Here is a 15,622-nt window from a genome sequence, read left to right on the forward strand (position 1 = left end):
GACTTTTTGTACACTGTACACCAGTCTCTACGCGAGTGAGTATTTTACATTCACATTTACATATAGGCATTTAGCAGGTACTCTTATCCAGACACACTTGCACAAAGGAAACAGGTTTAGGCGGATAGCATTGGTAGTGCTCATCGCACTCGCAACTGGTAGGAGCAGTCCATACATAATCATATAAGAAAGTTAACCGTGTTCACCTTGGGCGTGGCAGTTATAGGCATGCCACGAGCCCTCTGGGGGTCCTCCCCGGTGGGCGTGGTCCCTTCAGTCTGCATGACGGTGCCACTGGAGTCCACCGAATCATGCTTCCCCTTGTTTCTCCTCAAGGTGTTCACCATGGGCTGGTCATAGGGCCCTGGCTTGGCCCAATCCTGCATAAGAATTTACTGGTTAACAGGGGTCCTCATTCTGAGGAACTTCTCTCTTCTACATTGTTTTTTGTAAATCGCATACCAAGATACTGCAATAAACTGACTGACTGGACCTCTAATCTTGAGTATCTGGAGCACAGAACTGACCAAGAAATAGATTAACATAAAAAACAGTAAATGTAAATATAAACAGGTATATTACCAGGTCAAATTTTTCCAAAGCCTTGGGAGAGATTGTGCTTGATGTCATGTGACGGAGGAGAATAACGGCTATACGACTGAGATGACATCACAGAGGAAGATGAGGAGAAGCGTGTGAGGAGGAATGAAACAAACCTTCCAGGTGGGGACTTTGGAGGAGGGGACCATGCCCGGCCCCAGGGTGCAATACAGTGGGTAATCGGCAAGCGGGGCGCAGGCGGGCCGGGACCACGCCCGCGAGGGTGAGGAGGATGAAGAGGATGAGGAAGGGGGAGGGTAATGGGGAAGAGGCTCCGAAGAGCCCACTCCCGCCAGGTAGGGCGGTTCGGCGGGTCCGTAGTGATCGTAACCGTTTGTCAACTAAAAAAAAAAACGTGTGCAAAGGACAGACACGAAACAAACACAGATGCAAACAAAAGACATTAAAAATAACATAAGAGGATGACTGGATTGCAAACGAAAGAAACCACAGGCACTCAGGGACAAACGCACACTGACAGAACCCAACGGAAAATAAAATGATGAAATGAAGTTGTGTAGACTGGCGCCATTTTGGGAAGCAGAGTGCATGTACGCATGCATCCTCCCTGCAGCTCAGCATGCGATTGGATGGGATGGGGGGGTCACAGCGAGGGTTCACCTTGTCCACAGAGGCCCCAGCCATGGTGGTGCCGGAGCCCACTGAGGTGGGGGAGGTGGGGGAGCTGCACTCGCTCACGGTCTGGCAGGTCTCAGAGGCGTCGGAGGAGGCGGAGCTGGAGGAGGCCTGCGGTGCGCGGCGACCACAGCGCCAAGCACAGGGAGAGCGCGGTCACACACACAACACGGTCACACACGCAACACGGTCACGCACGCAACACGGTCACACACACAGCGCGGTCACACACGCAACACGGTCACGCACGCAACACGGTCACGCACGCAACACAGTCACGCACACAGCGCGGTCACACACACAGCGCGGTCACACACACAGCGCGGTCACACACACAGCGCGGTCACACACACAGACATGACACAATCACACACGGCACATGCAAACATGACGCAGTCACGCACAGCACACGCAAACAGGACACAGTTGCGCACAAGCATACACACAAACACAAATAAACAAACACAGCACGCAAACACACACACACACACACACACACACACACACACACACACACACACACACATCCAGATGCAGCGCAGCCATACAGATAGCAGCAGTAGACACAGGAAGTAGAGAGAGCAGGAAGAGGTGTAGTGTGTAAAGTAGTGTGTAAAAGGAAGAGGTGTAGTGTATAAGTGTGTAAAAGCAGAGGTTCAGGGTTTAGTGGTTAAGAAGCACACACAGAGCACAGAGGTAATTCAGACACAGCACATAGCACAAACAGAAAGACAAAAGAGCAGAGTAGAAGTGGCAAGTCAGGATTTAGCAAAAAGCCTACAAAAAAGAATCCCAAAGCTCCCAGCATGCAGCTGGTTTACACTCTATTGCAGGGGTGTCAAACTCCAGTTCTGGAGGGCCACAGACAACTAGAATTCGTGTTTTTTTTTTTTTTTCAATCAGCAGCCAGTGTAGGCCTTTGAAACAAAGTGTCCAGACTGTAGCCAATCAGTGACTTAAATTCAGCATTTAACTGCAAAAACCAGCAGACACAGCAGCCCTCCAGGACTTGAGTCAGAAATCCCTGCTCCGTGTCTACAGAGCAGCTCAGAGTGTTAATAGGCACCGGAGAGATGAGCGTTTCTAGTGTCCAGCTCAGAGAAAGGGATCAGCATCGAGCCCCGCGCTAAAAAGCGTTAGAGGAAGAGCTCGGCCTCGTGGAGGACAGAGCTCCCAGGCGCTACGCTATCAGTGACATCAGCGCAGGAGAGCGGAGCGGAAGAGCCCTCCCTCACGGAACCTCTGAGACCTGGCGAGAGCACCGGCACGGCTGGAATTCCCCTCGCTGGTGACAGGGCCGGCTAAATCACGTGCGGAACAGGCCTCTGGCCTTCTCAAAGGGAATAATTCAAACCAAATCCCACGTATCCCATTATGAGGCAGCCTTTACGGCCGAGGGAAGAGACGCTACTTCATTTCGGGAGCTAGAGGCACAAAAGAAAACACACTGGCCCTTTTCCAATGCCCGGGGACCTTCACGCTCCAGGCCGTCCAATCGGAATGCCTGTGCGCATCTCTTTGTTACAGGTGACTGAGGGCTGGACAGTGCTCTGGGGGTTGGGTACACTCATACATTACAGAGAATAACAGCACTCAAAGGCAATCAGGTCAATCCCAGGCTTAATTTATGTCAAAGCCCCGGCAGAGTAAACTCAATTACCCTCCTAGGAGCGGAGCTACAACAGATGTGTAAATAAGTCAGACAGTCCGACTCCTCCGATGGGGGAGGAGAAATTCTCTCTTCCCTCCTGACTCCAATTACCTTGCCCAAGGGTGTACCAACCATGTGTGACCTACAAAACAAGCCTGCAAGCGTATTTATGGTTACAGGCCAGAGTCTCTCTTCATTTCCATTTTTATTAACTGAAAAACATTGCTGCGGAGTCTTAAATGCTATAAGGCGGCCATTGTGTGTCATTCAGTGTGTCATGACTGTGCAAGAATGAACAAAGTGAAGTCCTATACCACAGCATCTTATGTACAGTAAAGCGCTGTACTGTGTCTCCCAGCTCCTGCATCGGGCCCGGGGGGGGGCGGGCTCCCCTTACCTGAGGGACGGCCTCGGGGGGCATGGGCGAGGGGGACTTGGACTGGTAGGCGTCCTGCGAGATGAAGCCCGAGTCGTGGGAGGAGACGCTGGAGAGGCGGGCGGGGGCCTGCTGGGGCAGGGCGGAGCTGCGGTAGCGATAGTGTGAGGAGGGAGAGTGAGTGTGCGACCCGCTGGACCGGGAGTCGCTACTGTTTACGCTGTTCAGACTGCTGTTAGAGACAAGGGGGCGGGGCAAGGGGGCGGGGCCGGGAGGCAGGCAGGGGGCGGGGGTGGGGAGGGGGGTGAGAGGAGGAGGAACAATTACCACTCGGCACTCCAGTGCAGCAGGCAGGGTGGACAGTCCAGTGAACAAACCAAAACCAAAACAAAAACATCATGCAGAAAGTAAAGATAATAAAATGGCACCATAAACTGGTACATTTTCCTCACTGCAACACCATAATCGTATGGTTTAAGAGACAACTGCAATCATTATTACACAGATGAACTTCAGTGATAATGTTACGGCATAAAAGTTGATGGGCAAAAGAAAACTGATTGTGCGCTGCCTGTTTTATGGGATACTAAACTAGCAGCACAATGAACCATAGTGGGCATGTCTGACAACTAGTTCTTGCAGAGGACTAAACTTAACAGATGTTCTGGACTGCAAGTTTGTGGATAGAAGTGGAACAAAACAAACATCTGAATTCATTTTATTTTTATCATTTCCAAACTCTGGGAGAGAACTGAGAGAGGTACAGGGGATTTATGGACCTTAATCAGTCTCTTACTTCTGTGTTTATGCGCATACTCAATCCCAGTGCCCACACAATGCTATACATTCTTGTATTGGTTTGCTGAGCTGATTATGAGGTACAGGTTTATGGTGTCTATTATTAGTGCTGCAAATGCCATACATTTATCACAACACCTGCAGCTGGGTGGCAGTGACAGCTGGACACCGTAAAGGGGATATTGTACCAAATAAAGTTTAAAAAAAAGGAAAAGCCACCAAAAAAACTATATAAAATAGAGACAAACAGAGACAAATCACCCATTCCTCATGCTCGGTACGGTCAGTACAGCTCCAAGGACAGTGTGTAATAGCGGCTCTTATTCTGAGGTGCTTTGGTATTAATGGGCGCTGTTACAGCCGTTCCAGTCTCTTGGCACAGTAAAAAAATAAATAAACAAACACAGACAAGACCTGAACCGTTCAGAGAACACCGAGACAGAAGCGTGTGCAAACAGGATTCGAGGGCATCGCCGCAACGCGACACGTGACGCCTGAACACCCACCTCGCCTTGTTTCTGCACTGCCAGTTTGTACAGTATACTTTCCTATTGTTTGAGGTAAGCCCTACATCGGGTTTTAAGGCTGGACCCACGTCTCTATTACAGCCTTCATGCGCTGACAGGATAATAGAGCGTTCCCATAGCAACCGAGGAAATAAATCCCGATGGTGACGTCTCAACTGCTCGGCTGACTTGCAGGTAATTGGGATGCATTATGAAGCCGTGCTTTTTCATGGCTGAATTTGTCTCTTTCTCAAGTTTAACACAAGATACGTCTAATCAGAACCCGGCCAACCTCTTCACCAACAAATACCAAGCGCACACTGTCGGCCTCCTGATTAGACGTATCTTGTGTTAAACTTGAGAAAGAGACAAATTCAGCCATGAAAAAGCACGGCTTCATAATGCATCCCAATTACCTGCAAGTCAGGCGAGCAGTTGAGACGTCTAATCAGAAGGCTGACAGCACTAAGAACACACTGCCAGGCTATTAAACTGCCCAAATCCAATTGGTTCATACGGTCTAAATAGAATTAGAGAAGTTTGCAATCTTGGAAATCCCAGGGTCCAGTTGCCAAATTGAGGCATTATATTTAACAAGGTTTCTGTGCTTTATAGAATAAGCCTATTTCAGCCAGATGAATGCAGAGAAAAATAAGCTCTCCATTATGAACACAGTGGAGTTTTCCGTTGGGTAAAGTGTACTAACTGATGCCACAAACTGAAAAACAGCAAAGCAATTGAAACTGCACTACATTGAATTGCACTGTAACAGAAAATATTTGATTAAATATTTATTTCCATAAATAAAATTTTACTCCTACTATTGATTACAAATTTGCTTTTCAACTTCAAAAGCGCTCAATGGAAGCTTCTACGGACATCCTAATCCGCAATGTTCCCTTTCTACCACCAGGGGGCAAAAGGAGCCAAGCAAAGGCAGCCCAACCCCATGCCGTGATAGGCTGAGGCAGTGATTCAGCGGTCAGCCTGACACACTTACCTGCACATGCTGGACTTCCTGGACATGGTGGTGCTGGGAGAGGAGGGCGGGGTCTGGTAAGACCAGGTGCAGTCGGAGCTTTTCAGATCAAGAATAACCTGGGACAAAGTAAACAGCGAGAAGTTAAACTGACTGGGTTTTAAGGTGGAGAGGACTAAAAGCAAGCCATTTGCTCACATAAGGGGCCAAAAGGCATGAAGCTAATGGTTAAGGTGGCCCGCTGACCTGCTCGCTGGTGGGAGGCAGCTTATGGGGGTCCATGGTGAGGGCCTTCAGGTCATCAGCGATGGTCTGCAGGTGAGTGATCTCCCCCAGCATGGACACCTCCTCATCCTACACAGGGTGAGAACAACGCATCACCGTCAACAGGAAGTAAGTCCTGCACGGGACTAACAAAACACACACGCACTTGTGAATAGCAGTCGGCGGTTTTATTTACATATTATGATACATTATTTACTTGTGTCATGTTTACCAAGCGGACAATACTATTTCATGAAACGGGTGGCACCAGAGATGTTTTTCTTGTACATTCAGTTGATGTAATAAAACAACCGGTCAAAAATGTGCTGAGAGGTGAAGAGGACTAAAACAACAGGGTTTAACAGTGTTGAGAGAGGTGAAGGATGACTAAAACACCAGGGTTTAATAGTGTTGAGAGAGGTGAAGGATGACTAAAACACCAGGGTTTAATAGTGTTGAGAGAGGTGAAGGATGACTAAAACACCAGGGTTTAATAGTGTTGAGAGAGGTGAAGGATGACTAAAACACCAGGGTTTAATAGTGTTGAGAGAGGTGAAGGATGACTAAAATACCAGTGTTTAACAGTGTTGAGAGAGGACTGACCACGATCGGACGGAGCATGGACACGAAGGTGCAGAAGCGGGACCTCTCCTCGATGAGGGCCTTCCGCACCGCCTGCTTCTCCGTCTCCTCCAGCAGCAGGTACATGTCGCTCACGTCCTGCATGGCGCTATCCAGCTGCGGCTGGATGTCCCCCCTCCCTGAAACACACGGCAGCCTCATCGCACCTGGCCCCGCCCCGGCTGTTGCCTTTCACTGGGCTTCCAATGGACATAGCCCCTCCCACACAGATCATTGGCCCCTCCCATACAGATCACTGGCTACTCCCACAGATCATTGGCCCTTCTCACACCCTTTCACTTGCACTGACCCCTCCCACTGCCTTCTACTGGATATTGCCCCTCCCACACAGGTAGGCAGCCACTCTTTCCCAACCTTGCTGGCAGCCACTCTTTCACAGCTACATACATGACTCATCCCTTGATCCATGCCTCTGAAGGAGCCAATGGGCACCACACCCAAGGACAGTTCACTCTTGGGAGCGCACACGCCTGAGAGATCGTGTGAGGTCTGGTTTCAGGCACCATTTAAGTTGGTCAGGTATTGGTTAAGCGCAGAAAAGGACAGTATTTTAGAGAACTTGTTAATCCGATGTCCTACTTCTACAGGAAATATCTGCTGACTCGGCCACCTCTCATGCCTCTGCCCTTAGCCACTCCTTCAAATCAGCCATTTTATTGCCTTATATGGAAAATCTCACCAACTCCAGCGCTGCAGACTGCTGTGCCCAGTCGCATCGTTGTCGCGGAGATGCCCGCCACAATGTGCACAACCGGGCATGACCCAACAGCATCACTGTACAACACTGTACAAGCACAACTGCACAGCCCGAGGCCATTACAGTCAGATCAAGTGCTTATCCACTGGAGTGCACTTAAATGGGCCGCTCTTAAACAAAACCAAGTGGACAAGTCAAAATCTTGCTTCTTCATGTTGTTCGTGTTACTCTTGAACGAAGGCACACATTTTCCATTTTTTCCCATCTGGGCTTTATTGCCGTTCCAGCCAAATCGCTCGCTCCGTGAAGTGGGATTCGCTCTGGCGACAGCGCCCAGCTTTCCTACGGCAATTTTAGGAACGCGATTAGAGCCGAACGAACAGCCGGGGGTCTAACGACTGAAATAGACGAACGATCTCCTACTCGTCGACTAAAACGATAGTAATGGTGCAAACGTCTTCAATGCGCAGTGCAGTAATCCAAGAAAAGCTTTCAGGACGAAAACCATACAATTACAGCAGCCAGTTTCTCCACAGAGCCGGGTTGTCAGCCGATGCGGGCGGGGCATGGGCCTTTTTTCCCCTTTCTCCTCCCCCCCCCCCAAGTTTTCCGAAGGGAAGTCCTGCAGCGGTCTTCACCCTCCGCCCACACAATGCAGTCTGGTTTCCCACAGCATTTAGAGAGGAGCAGACGGATTGTATTTTGCATGCCTTCTCGATTGCGCTCATTACACCAGGCGCTGGGAGTTTCCTCGTGCTAAATAACAGGCTCTCTATCGCAGTTAAAAGGAGCAGCGGCCGCTAGCCTGCGTCCGTCGGTTACGATGCCGTTGCCGTGCAGGCTGCAGTGCCCCGCTCCCTCTACCCAAAACCACACACATTTAAAATGCCCCTCACCCCGCACTTGAGTCCAATTTACTTCAGGGGCAATTTCTGGTTGGTAAACGCTAGGCCACCCAAGATAGCATTTCCCGTTTGCGTTTATAATATGCTATAAAACAGCATGCAATCTTCCGCACTTACCCTAAACCGAACATTTAGACGTTTTTCTGAGTTGGAGAAAGGAGCCTTTGACTGAAATGAGGTCAATCTTGGTGGTAAAAATAAAATGATCACCACTTCTAATCATTCCTTACATTACGATAAATTCTGGTAAACACACTCATTTGATTATAATTAGAAAGTGGCCAGCTAAAACCAATGCAGTCAGATGTGACCAGACCTGGGTTAAATATGTATTTGTTTTGGATTCAAATACTTTTCTGTGCTCTATTAATATTGCCTGGTGTAACTGAGCCAGCCAATATTACCAGAAGGTGGGGTCTGTACTTTTTTGTGATTTTCTTTTTTTAGAGTATTCCATTGGGTCCAATACACCAGACAAGATCAGTAAAGCGTAGAAGAGTATTTGAATCCAAAACAAATACGTATTTGACCCAGGTGGTCTGGATATGACAAAACTACAGTTCCCAGTACACACCCCAACCACTCCCCCACATTGAACAGACAGGTGCGTGAGGCTGTTGCAGTGCATGCTGGTCTCCGAGCCTTGTTTCACCCCTTGCAGACAGGCTGTAGCGCTTCCCCACAGCAGGACAGACTGACAGACAAGTGGCAGTGCTCTGCTGTGACTGGGGACACGATGACTTCCCCACCACACACAAGCGCACACACACACACACGCACACACCTGAACATGCGCACACGTGCGCAAACAAGCGCACACACCCGCACGCACGCAGAACTCTGCCACAGAACACAACATTGACCGATATGCTGGACAGTTCCCTCAGCAGATCGGCAAGACAACACCGCAGGCAGAGCTGGTGAGTGTTTCCAGACACCGATTCCGTAACAGGCAGGACAGGGCGGGGCGGGGCAGAGTGGGAGATGACAGACAGCGGAGGAGCCCAGGTTCAACCAAGGTTAACCAGCATCCAGAGAACCAGGAGCCTCAACTGAGAAACCCCCATCGCATCTGGATAATGTTAGAGCTGTCAAAGAGGCCGGACAGGGCACCTGTGTGTTTGTGTGTGTGTGTGTGTGTGTGTGTGTGTGTGTGTGTGTGTGCGCGCGCGTGTGTGCGCATGTGTCTGTGCGCACGTGTGTGTGTGTGTGTCTGTGTGTGTCTGTGCGCGCGTGTGGGTGTGTGTGTCTGTGTGTGTCACTGTGTATCCATGTGAAATAGTGACAGAGACAGACACACTGCCTGACTGTCAGGCTCTTGTTCTCATACTGGCCATTCCTCAGAAGGCGCTGGGGCTAAGCTAAGCTGCAGGCCCGTGTTCACGCGCTTTGCGCATGTAGGTCACCAGTGCAGCGCCATTCACGCGGTCAGACAATCGGCCCGGGGCGGCGGCTGAAGCTGGGGCCTCGCTGACATCGACGCGAGCGCGTATCCACGGCCTTCACCCGGGCGCGGTGCGGACGCCGACGGAGACGAGACCGTGCGCTCCTGCCGCAGACGCGCTCCGCATAACGTTAATTACGGCTTCACTGAGCCGCTCTCCACCGCTGCGTGTTAACTACGGGATTATCCTCCATCACGTGTCGTTACCGGGTCTCTCTCCCCCCCCCCCCCCCGAGGCCAGAGAGGCACGTTTAAGTGGGCTGCTAAAGCAGAGGGCCGCGGCGTCGAGCCCCGGTTCCATTCTGACGGGCCCCTAACGACGTCCCGAGGCGCAAAGGCGCAAAGCCGGGGGTGGGGCGTTCGGTTGAGGAGGCGGAGCGATGGGTACGGCCCCGTTTTCCTTCGCCTGCGGTATGGCGCTGCGTTAGGACAGTCGCCCACGAGCGCGAGACTCACAGCCGACCCGCACGCGGAAAGCGCCCGGCTGCCTTCGCTCTAAACGAGGTAGAGAGAAGATGGCGGGACCGCGATCGAAGGGGGGGGGGGGGGGGGGCGGGGTGCTGTGCCGCGGTAGGCGAGAGAGAGAGAGAGAGAGAGAGAGAGAGAGAGAGAGAGAGAGAGAGAGAGCGAGCGAGCGAGCGAGCGGGAGATGATCTAAATAGGAGCCGCTGCGGTTAATGAATGTCAGGATTATTTCTGCGCCGTCCTCCCAGCCCGATCCGGCTTCATTACCGAAACAGTGTCACCGCTGGAGGCACCAGGGAACGCGGCTTAATTTGGAGGGAGGACGGAAAAATCCGGCGCGGAGGGGAAGATAACTCTACCCGTCGGGAGCCCGGGAGGAGGAGGAGGAGGAAGAGGAGGAGGGGGGGGGAGAGGGGCGCGAGGTGGGAGAGATCAACATCTCGGGTCTCTGGTGCGTTCACCCCGGTGAGAAAGGAGGCCCACAGAACAGAGGAGGAGGCAGAGGGAAGCGCCGGACCACATGGGTTAGAGATGGCCAATGAGGAGCAGCGGAACAGAGAGGTGGCGACACTTACCCAGAGCATCTACCGCCAGCAGCGACGTGATTGGAGGAAGTAAGGCAGACGTGGGCGCAGAGAGAACATCTCAGTCAGTTCACACCCAGCTTTGACTCTAACCAACGCATTTCTATCCCACCATCTGCCTGCACTTAAGACTCCAGTGACAATGGGAACAGTACTACGCATTCGGTCCTGACAGAGTACATGAGTTAAGCACTTTAGTACCATTCTAAATTTCCGCAAAACAGTACACAAATGGCACTTAGAAAAAAAGATGTAAAATATACACAATACAGCAAGTGAGAAATACCCCCCCCCCCCCAACAAAAATTATATAAAAATAAAATGGAAATATAGTTTAATAGGGTGCCAGCTGCACGAGTAAAACGAACACTGCTCTACTATTGGTGCCACTGTTTCCAAGAGCAACAGAGCACTAGGAGAGACAGACCGTAGCAGCATAATACCATGTTGCTGAGTCTCTGCTAATTCATTTAATGGCTTGGGCGGAAAATTATCTTTCGCGAAAACGGCGCAGCAGCCGCCGAATGAGAATGAAATACTCGAGCGCCGACGCCAAATTACACGAGAATTACGTCTGAACTGCTGACGCTAAAGCTCAAAATCAGCTTAATTCACGTCTCGCATGCAACCCCCACGGGGTTCTCAGCATTAGCGATCCCAAGCAGTGCTATAAGACCATTTGTGCTCAATCTTGTAGCATTAAAATATCTAATAAAATTTTAAAAATGTGTTTGCTGTGAAATTTTTTTTAATATGATGCTTTTTTTTTTTGAGGACTCAGGCCTTTATGACGATACGACACACGCAGGCGAGCCCCAGCTGGAGCGCTTCGGAGCCTGAGCAGCAGTGCATGCTGGGATAGCCGTTACCCGCCCCGACGCACACGAAGCGACGGGTGCAGCCACATTACCTTTCTTCGCCTTCTTCTGCAGCTTCAGCGTGTCGGAGGACTTCTTCTTGATCTCCTGCCGCGCTTTCTTGTACTCTGTGAAGTAGAACGTGTCATCTGTGTCACATCTCAGCCATGTATCAAAGCACAGCTCGCAGCCAAGGGGAGCCAACATGGCAGGAGCTCGATGCTCCCACATCCCCTTTTATCAACGGCATTCATTGTTAGCCGATGAGTGGAACAGGTCTACGTGGCCAGAGGAGCCAGCAGCAAGCCCATAATGTGCTATTCAAGGCTGAAGCGCAAAGGTGATTAAAGCTCATAAGACTCCACGCAGCCCTGTGTTTGTTTGTTGATTCACGCGACTCTGTGAACTGACCTCGGTCTTCACACAAGGGAGCGTGATTGCTTTGTGCTCAGCTCAAAAGGCCCGGCTGGGTGCATGTGTCCTGCTCCTGTATTTTAGAGGGATTTACGCTACAGAAGGCCGCCAGGCTAAAAATAGAGGCCCGGGAACTAGAAAACTGCGAAGCGCTACGTCTGAGTGCTCGTGTGCGCACACGTCCCTGCAGGTGCTGAGGGAGAGCAGAGCTGCCCAGGCAGGAGGGGCGGGGCTAGAGCCACCCAGGCAGATGGGGCAGGGGTAGAACTGCCCAGGCAGAAGGGGCGGGGCTACAGCTGCCCAGGCAGATGGGGCAGGGGTAGAACTGCCCAGGCAGAAGGGGCGGGGCTACAGCTGCCCAGGCAGAAGGGGCAGGGGTAGAACTGCCCAGGGATGAGGGGCGGGGCTAGAGATGCCCAGGCAGGAGGGGCAGGGCTAGAGCTGCCCAGGGATGAGGGGCGGGGCTAGAGCTGCCCTGGCAGAGGGGGCGGGGCTAGAGCTGCCCAGGCAGAAGGGGAGGGGCTAGAGCAGCCCAGGCAGAAAGGACAGAGCCGACCAGGCAGGAAGGGTGGGGCTAGAGCAGCCCAGGCAGAAGGGGTGGGGCTAGCACCGCACAGGCAGAGGGGGCGGAGCTATTGCTGCACCTTTGGCGTGGTCCTTATCCAGTGTGTTGGCAGCCCTCTTCCACTCCTCCATCTGGTCCTGCAGGGGGTTGATCAGGCAGTCCATGAAAGCCCTTCAGAGAGAGAGGGAGGGAGGGAGGGAAGGAGAGAGGAAAGGATGTCAAAAGGAAACATAACTTAACAATGAGGTGTGCTGTATGGAATCCACAGATATTTTATACCTCAGGGTCTGTTTTCTCAAAGGTTAATACACCCGTGGGCCCACAGACACCCTGTCTTCTGCAGGTCAAGACCAGGGGGAAGCTTTCCTGATGTTAATCTCTGGTTACACTGAGCATGACAGTTAAAAACGAGTATCTGCACTTTCACTATCTGCAGGGCACACGCATTCCATTCATACTACTGCAGCTCAGTGGCAGGCAGCTGCCCATATGCGCTGTGTGCAGTTACTTATCCTACTCACTCATATTTCCAGATAAGTCTTTATCTGTGTGTGTGTGTGCGTGTGACAGTTCATTCATGCTCAAGCCAGACCCTCCCTCTGTAGGAGAGGTCCCACAGTTTGTCCCGTGGTGCTGATCTGTGTCGTGTCCACGGAGACTCAAAGAATTCCACCAATCGGCAGTGAGCAACGCAGAGCCGCGTCAGCGCGCGCAATCCTGACGGCGGTCTCTGTGGACTCCGCCCAGCTGGGCCTCGAACCCAGGGCCCCGCAGCAGGGCGCTGCCACATTCTCTGAGACCTCTCTCCTCATTTAGACTCCACTAAAACAAGCCCCTCAGCAGAAGCCTGCATATTACGCTTGTTTGTTACATGGGCTGAGTAGGGCTCTGGGTTTATTGTGAATTCCCTGTGAAGCCTGTGTGTTATATAAGAGCAGCACAGGCTGGTTTGAGTGCGCTCGCTGGGTACGGCGCAGGGTTCGGCGCAGGGCTCGGCGCAGGGCTCCGCTCTTACATGGAGACCTGCCGCAGCTTGGACTCGATGCTCCGGTGACGCATGCACATCCTGGTGAGGGCCGAGCCGATGTCCCTGGTGCCGCCTGAAACCAGAAGCAGGACACACGCGTGTTAAACGCTTTATTCACACGCGTGCACACACGCTCACACACGCTCACGCACACGCACGCACACGCACGCACACGCACGCACACGCACGCACACGCACACACACACACACACACACACACACTCACACATACACACACGCTCACACACATGCCCACACAAACACACACACACTCACATTCGCTCACACACACACACACACGCACACGCTCACACACATGCCCACACAAACACACACACACATTCGCTCACACACACACATGCACGCACGCGCGCACACACACACACACACCAGCAGGCAGAGCAGAACGCAGTGCAGCAGTGCATTAGGCGGGGGGTGGAGGGGGAGGAAGGAGCGTGCGGCTCCTCTAATTCAGGGTAAGAGCTGAATAAATAAATGAATAAATTATTCAGGGGGCAGACGGAAGCTCACAGTCAGCTGCAGGGCTGCAGTGTGCTGTAATGAAGACAGCCTCACAGCGCTTCTCATCCGTTTGCAGAGGGAGGGAGGGAGGGGGGTAGGGAGGGAGGGAGGGGGGTAGGGAGAGGAGGGAGGGGGGTAGGGAGGGAGGGAGAGGAGGGGAGGGAGGGAGACAGGGACCCTCTGGGAGACAGGGAGAAGGGAGTACGAGCCCACGTTCCTTTAAAACCGGCCCTGCTTCTCAGAATGACAGCGGGTTTTACTGCACTCGTCCCCTTCGGCTGAGTGGGGCTCGGGGAGGGGGGAGGGGGAAGAGAGGACCGACAGCAGGAGACAAACGAAGCGCATGACCTCATCGCTGCCCGGGGGAGGGGGGGGGGGGCTGCCAAAACACGCCCGAAAAATTTTCACAAGCACCCTCAAAAGGGCCGGTTCCCACCACGGCGGGGAGCAGAGCCCCTGCCTTAAAATCTGCAGGCGCAGGTCCTTACGCCGTCCTTGCAAACGTGGCACACCGCTGCCAAATAGCGACCCGGGGTGCCAAGTTACAGCAGCGGCGAAACGCGGCTGAGAGGGAGCGCCCCTTTAAAGGCCCAGAGACTGCAGGGTCTGTTTGATGCGGTCTCAGACCGCCCCGCTGCCGTTCAGCTCCGCGTACCGGCCGGCTGAAACTAAGGGAGGCGCTTCGCCGCTGCAGCTGGACCGGCAGAACGCAGAGGCTCTCCGTCTAACGGCCTCCTGCTTTACGAGCGCTCCAGTTCACCTTTACCTCCCCGCCCCTCATACTGAATGAGTCAGCACAGTCCGCTGTGTGTGTGTGTGTGTGTGTGTGCGTGTGTGTGTGTGTGTGTGTGTGTGTGTGTGTGTGTGTCTGTGTGTGTGTGTGCGTGTCTGTGTGCGTCTGTGTGTGTGTGTGCGAGTACAAGAGTGTGTGTGTGTGTGTGTGTGTGTGCATACCCCCCAAGTCTGAAATTTACACAGGCATCCTAGGGGAGGCATTTCTACCATCCATTTTTTTGGGGGAGGGTGGGTGGGTTTCCGAAGCACGCCACTGAGACCAAATATGAACAGACGTATTTAACCGCTCCAAACTCCGGCAAAGGAAAGCCAAACGAGGCAGTTTGGGTCGGGCGTGCCCTCGCCCTGATTTATTAAGGGCGGTCGGGGCGGGCGTGCGGGAGGCAAGGCCCGACCCTCGCCCTAAAGCCGAACTCCCGAAATAACACTCCGAGCCCAGAGGGACACTCGCTCAGCGCTTACAGACACGCAGAACAGGCCCCTAGGGAGAGTCCCCCGGTCCCTCACCCCCCCTGCGCTCAGACCGGCTGTGTTCAGGCGCTCTCTGCCTGAACCCCGGCGCTCATTCCATTAGCCCCTGAAATGAGCGATTGTTACTGAGGAGCGGGGCTGCGGTATAATCCCTCTCTTTAGATTACCCTGGAAAAAGATAACACCGCGGCAGCGATGCGGCCACGCGGAGCCGGGCGCTGAGCCGGGCGCTGAGCCGGGCGCTGAGCCGGGCGCTGGCCGGGCGCTGAGACGGGCGCTGGCCGGGCGCTGAGACGGGCGCTGGCCGGGCGCTGGCCGGGCGCTGGCCGGGCGCTGAGCCGGGCGCTGGCCGGGCGCTGAGCCGGGCGCTGAGCCGGGCGCTGAGCCGGGCCAGCTGAATATGAATGAAGGGGCCTGTGGGTTT

General features: G+C 53.1%; 1 protein-coding gene across 7 annotated transcripts in view; it reads right to left on the bottom strand.

Moving 5' to 3' along the window:
* LOC118232891 (protein MTSS 1-like) overlaps positions 1 to 15,622 on the bottom strand; it is a 48,877-nt gene that overhangs the window by 4,382 nt on the left and 28,873 nt on the right. The window contains exons 4-14 of one of the 7 annotated variants that reach the window (XM_035428116.1): positions 13,399 to 13,483; positions 12,463 to 12,554; positions 11,458 to 11,532; positions 10,539 to 10,547; positions 6,414 to 6,571; positions 5,793 to 5,900; positions 5,568 to 5,665; positions 3,285 to 3,411; positions 1,222 to 1,347; positions 717 to 941; positions 207 to 380 (exon numbers count right to left, since the gene is read on the bottom strand). In XM_035428116.1, coding sequence (XP_035284007.1) covers positions 207 to 380; positions 717 to 941; positions 1,222 to 1,347; positions 3,285 to 3,411; positions 5,568 to 5,665; positions 5,793 to 5,900; positions 6,414 to 6,571; positions 10,539 to 10,547; positions 11,458 to 11,532; positions 12,463 to 12,554; positions 13,399 to 13,483 — 1,277 coding nt within the window. Of the gene's footprint in view, positions 1 to 206; positions 381 to 716; positions 942 to 1,221; positions 1,348 to 3,284; positions 3,496 to 5,567; positions 5,666 to 5,792; positions 5,901 to 6,413; positions 6,572 to 10,538; positions 10,548 to 11,457; positions 11,533 to 12,462; positions 12,555 to 13,398; positions 13,484 to 15,622 lie in introns of all 7 variants that reach the window. The other 6 variants (XM_035428113.1, XM_035428117.1, XM_035428118.1 and 3 more) reach the window with 6 other exon arrangements.

This window comes from Anguilla anguilla, chromosome 8 (genome assembly GCF_013347855.1).
Source record: "Anguilla anguilla isolate fAngAng1 chromosome 8, fAngAng1.pri, whole genome shotgun sequence".
NCBI classification, from domain to species: Eukaryota; Metazoa; Chordata; class Actinopteri; order Anguilliformes; family Anguillidae; genus Anguilla; species Anguilla anguilla.